Here is a 10,000-nt window from a genome sequence, read left to right as displayed (position 1 = left end):
GGAAGAGCATGAGAAAGAGAGAGAGAAAGAAAGAGAGCAACCAGTGAAGAACAAACACCATTGTAAATACGACCCAAATTTATGTTTATTTATTTTCCCTTTTGTAGTTAATATGACGTAAAATATATTTCGGAACTTCTAAAAGTGTAATTTAGACCTGTTAATTTTGTATTTTTAATTCACTTTTGTTTATTATCTATTTCACTTGCTTTGGCAATGTAAACATACACTACCGTTCAAAAGTTTGGGGTCACTTAGAATTTTTTGTCCATTAAAATAACATCAAATTGATCAGAAATACAGTATAGACATTGTTAATGTTGTAAATGACTACTGTAGCTGGAAACTGTACATTATTTATGGAATATCTAATATCTCAGAGGCCCATTATCAGCAACCATCACTCCTGTGTTCCAATGGCACGTTGTGTTAGCTAATCCAAATTTATAATTTTAAAAGGCTAATTGATCATTAGAAAACCCTTTTGCAAATATGTTAGCACAGCTGAAAAATGTTGTTCTGATTAAAGAAGCAATACAACTGGCCTTCTTTAGACTAGTTGAGTATCTGGAGCATCAGCATTTGTGTGTTTGATTACAGGCTCAAAATGTCCAGAAACAAAGAACATTCTTGTTCAGAGAAATTAAGGCTATTCCATGCGAGAAATTGCCAATAAATTGAAGATCTGGTATAAACTGAGTACTACTCCCTTCACAGAACAAACTAGCTCTAACCAGAATAGAAAGAGGAGTGGGAGGCTCCGGTGCACAACTGAGCAAGAGGACAAGTACATTAGGATGTTTAGTTTGAGAAACAGACGCCTCGCCTCACAAGTCTTCAACTGGCAGCTTCATTAAATAGTACCCACAAAACACAAGTCTCAACATCAACAGTGAAGAGGCGACTCCGGGATCCTTCTAGGCAGAAGGCCAGCAGTGTCCAGTGTCTGTGTTCTTTTGCCCATCTTAATCTTTTCTTTTATTGGCCAGTCTGAAATATGGCTTTTTCTTTGCAACTCTGCCTAGAAGGCCAGCATCCCGGAGTCGCCTCTTCACTGTTGACGTTGAGACTTGTGTTTTGCGGGTACTATTTAATGAAGCTGCCAGATTAGGACTTGTGAGGCGTCTGTTTCTCAATTTCTCAGATGGAATATTCTTCATTTCTCAGAACAAGAATAGACTGACGAGTTTCAGAAGAAAGTTCTTTGTTTCTGGCCATTCTGAGTATTATCATTAACAATGTCTACACTGTATTTCTGATCAATTTGATGTTATTTTAATGGACAAAAAGGTAATTTCAAAGTGACCCCAAACTTTTGAACGGGAGTGTATGTTTCCCATGACAATAAAGCCCCTTGAATTGAAATGGAAATTTAATTGTGAGAGAGAGAAAGAGAGAAAGATGAGAGATGGAGCAGCATAGAGGTAGAGAGCAGCTCCTCACTCCAGGAGCTGTCCTGTGTATCGAATTGTTTATTCCAGTGTAGTGTCAGTTCAGTTGTTTACTCCAGTGGAGTGTTAGTTTAGTTGTTTATTCCAGTGTAGTGTCAGTTCAGTTGTTTACTCCAGTGTAGTGTTAGTTCAGTTGTTTACTCCAGTGTAGTGTTAATTCAGTTGTTTACTCCAGTGTAGTGTTAGTTCAGTTGTTTACTCCAGTGTAGTGTTAGTTCAGTTGTTTACTCCAGTGTAGTGTTAGTTCAGTTGTTAACTCTAGTGTAGTGTTAGTTCAGTTGTTAACTATAGTATAGTGTTAGTTTAGTTGTTTACTCCAGTGTAGTGTTAGTTCAGTTGTTAACTCCAGTGTAGTGTTAGTTCAGTTGTTAACTCTAGTGTAGTGGTAGTTCAGTTGTTAACTCTAGTATAGTGTTAGTTTAGTTGTTTACTCCAGTGTAGTGTTAGTTCAGTTCTTTACTCCAGTGTAGTGTTAGTTCAGTTGTTTACTCCAGTGTAGTGTAAATTCAGTTGTTTACTCCAGTGTAGTGTTAATTCAGTTGTTTACTCCAGTGTAGTGTAAATTCAGTTGTTTACTCCAGTGTAGTGTTAGTTCAGTTGTTTACTCCAGTGTAGTGTAAATTCAGTTGTTTACTCCAGTGTAGTGTTAGTTCAGTTGTTTACTCCAGTGTAGTGTTAGTTCAGTTGTTAACTCCAGTGTAGTGTTAGTTCAGTTGTTAACTCTAGTGTAGTGGTAGTTCAGTTGTTTACTCCAGTGTAGTGTTAGTTTAGTTGTTTACTCCAGTGTAGTGTTAATTCAGTTGTTTACTCCAGTGTATTGTTAGTTCAGTTGTTTACTCCAGTGTAGTGTTAATTCAGTTGTTTACTCCAGTGTAGTGTTAATTCAGTTGTTTACTCCAGTGTAGTGTTAGTTCAGTTCTTTACTCCAGTGTAGTGTTAATTCAGTTGTTTACTCCAGTGTAGTGTTAGTTCAGTTGTTTACTCCAGTGTAGTGTTAGTTCAGTTCTTTACTCCAGTGTAGTGTTAATTCAGTTGTTTACTCCAGTGTAGTGTAAATTCAGTTGTTTACTCCAGTGTAGTGTTAGTTCAGGTGTTTACTCCAGTGTAGTGTTAGTTCAGTTGTTTACTCCAGTGTAGTGTTAATTCAGTTGTTTACTCCAGTGTAGTGTTAATTCAGTTGTTTACTCCAGTGTAGTGTTAATTCAGTTGTTTACTCCAGTGTAGTGTTAGTTCAGTTGTTTACTCCAGTGTAGTGTTAATTCAGTTGTTTACTCCAGTGTAGTGTTAGTTCAGTTCTTTACTCCAGTGTAGTGTTAATTCAGTTGTTTACTCCAGTGTAGTGTTAGTTCAGTTCTTTACTCCAGTGTAGTGTTAATTCAGTTGTTTACTCCAGTGTAGTGTTAGTTCAGTTGTTTACTCCAGTGTAGTGTTAGTTCAGTTCTTTACTCCAGTGTAGTGTTAATTCAGTTGTTTACTCCAGTGTAGTGTAAATTCAGTTGTTTACTCCAGTGTAGTGTTAGTTCAGGTGTTTACTCCAGTGTAGTGTTAGTTCAGTTGTTTACTCCAGTGTAGTGTTAATTCAGTTGTTTACTCCAGTGTAGTGTTAATTCAGTTGTTTACTCCAGTGTAGTGTAAATTCAGTTGTTTACTCCAGTGTAGTGTTAGTTCAGGTGTTTACTCCAGTGTAGTGTTAGTTCAGTTGTTTACTCCAGTGTAGTGTTAATTCAGTTGTTTACTCCAGTGTAGTGTTAATTCAGTTGTTTACTCCAGTGTAGTGTTAGTTCAGGTGTTTACTCCAGTGTAGTGTTAGTTCAGTTCTTTACTCCAGTGTAGTGTTAATTCAGTTGTTTACTCCAGTGTAGTGTTAGTTCAGTTGTTTACTCCAGTGTAGTGTTAGTTCAGTTGTTTACTCCAGTGTAGTGTAAATTCAGTTGTTTACTCCAGTGTAGTGTTAGTTCAGGTGTTTACTCCAGTGTAGTGTTAGTTCAGTTGTTTACTCCAGTGTAGTGTTAATTCAGTTGTTTACTCCAGTGTAGTGTTAATTCAGTTGTTTACTCCAGTGTAGTGTAAATTCAGTTGTTTACTCCAGTGTAGTGTTAGTTCAGGTGTTTACTCCAGTGTAGTGTTAGTTCAGTTGTTTACTCCAGTGTAGTGTTAGTTCAGGTGTTTACTCCAGTGTAGTGTTAGTTCAGTTCTTTACTCCAGTGTAGTGTTAATTCAGTTGTTTACTCCAGTGTAGTGTTAGTTCAGTTGTTTACTCCAGTGTAGTGTTAGTTCAGTTGTCACCGTTGTTCTCGTCCTTGATGGGGAAGCAGAGGATGTTCCGTGTTCTAAACCCGGTGCTGTCGTCCACTCCTCGGTAGAACAGAGGGTGGGAGTACGCATCCTTAATGTTCAGGATCTGCCCAGTCATAGCTACATGACCCGCTATGCCCTGGTCTGCAGGGATACGGAACTCCTTCTACGCACACACGCACGCACGCACGCACAAAAGCAAGCACGCACGCACGCACACACACACACACACACACACACACACACACAGAGACCATCTTAAAAATCTTAGTCTTAGTCTTCATCATCATCATAATCATCAATATCAAACAGAAAAGTTCTAGATGTGTGTTTTACCTCATCATCACTGACCACGCCCCCATCAAAAACCTTGGCAACCAGCTCATGGCTGACTTGATCCAGTAGGAACACAGAGCAACTACAGAGAAATGACAGGGGGAGAGAGAAAGAAAGAGAGAAATCATATCAAAATAAAATGTTATTAGTAACATACAACGGGTATACTGTAGATTTGACCGTGAAATGTTTGCTGACAAGCCCTTCCCAACGATGCAGAGTTAAATAATAATAATGAAAAGAAAAATATTAACATGGAGCTACAGTACTGATTATAGAGGAAGTACCAGATCAATGTGGAGATATATACAGGGAGTACCAGATCAATGTGGAGATATATACAGGAAGTACCAGTACCAGATCAATGTGGAGATATATACAGGGAGTACCAGATCAATGTGGAGATATATACAGGAAGTACCAGTACCAGACCAATGTGGAGATATATACAGGGAGTACCAGATCAATGTGGAGCTATATACAGGAAGTACCAGTACCAGATCAATGTGGAGATATATACAAGAAGTACCAGTACCAGATCAATGTGGAGCTATATACAGAGAGTACCAGATCAATGTGGAGGTATATACAGGGAGTACCAGTACCAGATCAATGTGGAGCTATATACAGAGAGTACCAGTACCAGATCAATGTGGAGCTATATACAGAGAGTACCAGATCAATGTGGAGGTATATACAGGGAGTACCAGTACCAGATCAATGTGGAGCTATATACAGAGAGTACCAGATCAATGTGGAGGTATATACAGGAGTACCAGTACCAGATCAATGTGGAGCTATATACAGAGAGTACCAGTACCAGATCAATGTGGAGCTATATACAGAGAGTACCAGATCAATGTGGAGGTATATACAGGAGTACCAGTACCAGATCAATGTGGAGGTATATACAGGGAGTACCAGTACCAGATCAATGTGGAGATATATACAGGGAGTACCAGTACCAGATCAATGTGGAGATATATACAGGAAGCACCAGTATCAGATCAATGTGGAAATATTTACAGGGAGTACCAGATCAATGTGGAGATATATACAGGAAGTACCAGTACCAGATCAATGTGGAGATATATACAGGAAGCACCAGTACCAGATCAATGTGGAAATATTTACAGGGAGTACCAGATCAATGTGGAGATATATACAGGGAGTACCAGATCAATGTGGAGATATATACAGGAAGTACCAGTACCAGATCAATGTGGAGATATATACAGGAAGTACCAGTACCAGATCAATGTGGAGATATATACAGGAAGCACCAGTACCAGATCAATGTGGAAATATATACAGGGAGTACCAGCACCAGATCAATGTGGAGATATATACAGGAAGTACCAGTACCAGATCAATGTGGAGCTATATACAGGGAGTACCAGTACCAGATCAATGTGGAGCTATATACAGGGAGTACCAGTACCAGATCAATGTGGAGATATAAACAGGAAGTACCAGTACCAGATCAATGTGGAGATATATACAGGAAGTACCAGATCAATGTGGAGCTATATACAGGGAGTACCAGTACCAGATCAATGTGGAGCTATATACAGGGAGTACCAGTACCAAATCAATGTGGAGCTATATACAGGAAGTACCAGTACCAAATCAATGTGGAGCTATATACAGGGAGTACCAGATCAATGTGGAGCTATATACAGGGAGTACCAGATCAAAGTGGAACTATAGACAGGGAGTACCAGTACCAGATCAATGTGGAGATATATACAGGGAGTACCAGATCAAAGTGGAGCTATAGACAGGGAGTACCAGTACCAGATCAATGTGGAGATATATACAAGGAGTACCAGATCAAAGTGGAGCTATAGACAGGGAGTACCAGTACCAGATCAATGTGGAGATATATACAGGGAGAACCAGATCAATGTAGAGCTATATACAGGGCGAACCAGATCAATGTGGAGCTATATACAAATAGTACCAGATACAGTGCCTTGCGAAAGTATTCGGCCCCCTTGAACTTTGCGACCTTTTGCCACATTTCAGGCTTCAAACATAAAGATATAAAACTGTATTTTTTTGTGAAGAATCAACAACAAGTGGGACACAATCATGAAGTGGAACGACATTTATTAGATATTTCAAACTTTTTTAACAAATCAAAAACTGAAAAATTGGGCGTGCAAAATTATTCAGCCCCCTTAAGTTAATACTTTGTAGCGCCACCTTTTGCTGCGATTACAGCTGTAAGTCGCTTTGGGTATGTCTCTATCAGTTTTGCACATCGAGAGACTGAAATTTTTTCCCATTCCTCCTTGCAAAACAGCTCGAGCTCAGTGAGGTTGGATGGAGAGCATTTGTGAACAGCAGTTTTCAGTTCTTTCCACAGATTCTCAATTGGATTCAGGTCTGAACTTTGACTTGGCCATTCTAACACCTGGATATGTTTATTTTTGAACCATTCCATTGTAGATTTTGCTTTATGTTTTGGATCATTGTCTTGTTGGAAGACAAATCTCCGTCCCAGTCTCAGGTCTTTTGCAGACTCCATCAGGTTTTCTTCCAGAATGGTCCTGTATTTGGCTCCATCCATCTTCCCATCAATTTTAACCATCTTCCCTGTCCCTGCTGAAGAAAAGCAGGCCCAAACCATGATGCTGCCACCACCATGTTTGACAGTGGGGATGGTGTGTTCAGCTGTGTTGCTTTTACGCCAAACATAACGTTTTGCATTGTTGCCAAAAAGTTCAATTTTGGTTTCATCTGACCAGAGCACCTTCTTCCACATGTTTGGTGTGTCTCCCAGGTGGCTTGTGGCAAACTTTAAACAACACTTTTTATGGATATCTTTAAGAACTGGCTTTCTTCTTGCCACTCTTCCATAAAGGCCAGATTTGTGCAATATACTGACTGATTGTTGTCCTATGGACAGAGTCTCCCACCTCAGCTGTAGATCTCTGCAGTTCATCCAGAGTGATCATGGGCCTCTTGGCTGCATCTCTGATCAGTCTTCTCCTTGTATGAGCTGAAAGTTTAGAGGGACGGCCAGGTCTTGATAGATTTGCAGTGGTCTGATACTCCTTCCATTTCAAAATTATCGCTTGCACAGTGCTCCTTGGGATGTTTAAAGCTTGGGAAATCTTTTTGTATCCAAATCCGGCTTTAAACTTCTTCACAACAGTATCTCGGACCTGCCTGGTGTGTTCCTTGTTCTTCATGATGCTCTCTGCGCTTTTAACGGACCTCTGAGACTATCACAGTGCAGGTGCATTTATACGGAGACTTTATTACACACAGGTGGATTGTATTTATCATCATTAGTCATTTAGGTCAACATTGGATCATTCAGAGATCCTCACTGAACTTCTGGAGAGAGTTTGCTGCACTGAAAGTAAAGGGGCTGAATAATTTTGCACGTCTAATTTTTCAGTTTTTGATTTGTTAAAAAAGTTTGAAATATCCAATAAATGTCGTTCCACTTCATGATTGTGTCCCACTTGTTGTTGATTCTTCACAAAAAAATACAGTTTTATATCTTTATGTTTGAAGCCTGAAATGTGGCAAAAGGTCGCAAAGTTCAAGGGGGCCGAATACTTTCGCAAGGCACTGTATATTGGGAACTAAGGACAGGGAGTACCAGTACCAGATCAATGTGGAGATATATACAGGGAGTACCAGATAAATGTGGAGCTATATACAGGGAGTACCAGATCAATGTGGATCTATTTACAGGGAGTACCAGATCAATGTGGAGCTATATACAGGGAGTACAAGATCAATGTGGAGCTATATACAGGGAGTACCAGTACCAGATCAATGTGGAGCTATATACAGGGAGTACCAGTTCCAGATCAATGTGGAGATATTCAGAGAGAACCATTACCAGATCAATGTGGAGATATATACAGGAATTACCATTATCAGACCAATGTAGAGATATATACAGGGAGAACCAGTTCCAGATCAATGTGGAGCTAGATACAGGAAGAACCAGTACCAGATCAATGTGGAGATATTCAGGGAGAACCATTACCAGATCAATGTGGAGATATATACAGGAAGTACCAGTACCAGATCAATGTGGAGCAATATATAGGGAGTACCAGTACCAGATCAATGTGGAGAAATATACAGGGAGGACCAGTACCAGATCAATGTGGAGATATATACAGGGAGTACCAGTACCAGATCAATGTGGAGATATATACAGGAACTATCAGATCAATGTGGAGCTATATACAGGGAGTACCAGTACCAGATCAATGTGGAGATATATACAGGGAGTACCAGATCAATGTGAAGCTACATACAGGGATTACCAGATCAATGTGGAGATATATAGAGGGAGTACCAGATCAATGTGGAGATATATACGGGGAGTGCCAGTTCCAGATCAATGTGGAGATATTCAGGGAGAACCATTACCAGATCAATGTGGAGATATATACAGGAATTACCATTATCAGACCAATGTGGAGATATATACAGGGAGAACCAGTTCCAGATCAATGTGGCGCTAGATACAGGAAGAACCAGATCAATGTGGAGATATATACAGGAATTACCATTATCAGACCAATGTAGAGATATATACAGGGAGAACCAGTTCCAGATCAATGTGGAGCTAGATACAGGAAGAACCAGTACCAGATCAATGTGGAGATATTCAGGGAGAACCATTACCAGATCAATGTGGAGATATATACAGGAAGTACCAGTACCAGATCAATGTGGATCAATATATAGGGAGTACCAGTACCAGATCAATGTGGAGAAATATACAGGGAGGACCAGTACCAGATCAATGTGGAGATATATACAGGGAGTACCAGTACCAGATCAATGTGGAGATATATACAGGAACTATCAGATCAATGTGGAGCTATATACAGGGAGTACCAGTACCAGATCAATGTGGAGATATATACAGGGAGTACCAGATCAATGTGAAGCTACATACAGGGATTACCAGATCAATGTGGAGATATATAGAGGGAGTACCAGATCAATGTGGAGATATATACGGGGAGTGCCAGTTCCAGATCAATGTGGAGATATTCAGGGAGAACCATTACCAGATCAATGTGGAGATATATACAGGAATTACCATTATCAGACCAATGTGGAGATATATACAGGGAGAACCAGTTCCAGATCAATGTGGAGCTAGATACAGGAAGAACCAGGACCAGATCAATGTGGAGATATTCAGGGAGAACCATTACCAGATCAATGTGGAGATATATACAGGAAGTACCAGTACCAGATCAATGTGGAGCTATATATAGGGAGTACCAGTACCAGATCAATGTGGAGAAATATACAGGGAGGACCAGTACCAGATCAATGTGGAGATATATACAGGGAGTACCAGTACCAGATCAATGTGGAGATATATACAGGAACTATCAGATCAATGTGGAGCTATATACAGGGAGTACCAGTACCAGATCAATGTGGAGATATATACAGGGAGTACCAGATCAATGTGAAGCTACATACAGGGATTACCAGATCAATGTGGAGATATATATAGAGGGAGTACCAGATCAATGTGGAGGTATATACAGGAAGTACCCGTACCTGATCAATGTGGAGCTATGTACAGGGATTACCAGATCAATGTCGAGATATATACAGGAAGTACCCGTACCTGATCAATGTGGAGCTATGTACAGGGATTACCAGATCAATGTCGAGATATATACAGGAAGTACCAGATCAATGTGGAGCTATATACAGGGAGTACCAGCACCAGATCAATGTGGAGATATATACAGGGAGTACCAGTACCAGATCAATGTGGAGCTATATACAGGGAGTACCAGATCAATGTGGAGCTATATACAGGATGTACCAGATCAATGTGGAGATATATACAGGAAGTACCAGTACCAGATCAATGTGGAGCTATGTACAGGGATTACCAGATCAAT

General features: G+C 39.9%; 1 protein-coding gene across 1 annotated transcript in view; it reads right to left on the bottom strand.

Annotated features, from left to right (window-relative positions):
• The window catches only part of LOC110536894 (cGMP-dependent 3',5'-cyclic phosphodiesterase-like), a 243,922-nt gene that overhangs the window by 14,422 nt on the left and 219,500 nt on the right, over positions 1 to 10,000 (bottom strand). The window contains exons 17-18 of the mRNA XM_036964740.1: positions 4,083 to 4,164; positions 3,738 to 3,912 (exon numbers count right to left, since the gene is read on the bottom strand). Coding sequence (XP_036820635.1) covers positions 3,738 to 3,912; positions 4,083 to 4,164 — 257 coding nt within the window. The remainder of the gene's footprint in view (positions 1 to 3,737; positions 3,913 to 4,082; positions 4,165 to 10,000) is intronic.

Source organism: Oncorhynchus mykiss, chromosome 27 (assembly GCF_013265735.2).
Source record: "Oncorhynchus mykiss isolate Arlee chromosome 27, USDA_OmykA_1.1, whole genome shotgun sequence".
Taxonomy (NCBI): Eukaryota; Metazoa; Chordata; class Actinopteri; order Salmoniformes; family Salmonidae; genus Oncorhynchus; species Oncorhynchus mykiss.
The sequence above is the reverse complement of the archived record's forward strand: the minus strand, read 5'-3'. Positions and strand labels throughout refer to the sequence as shown.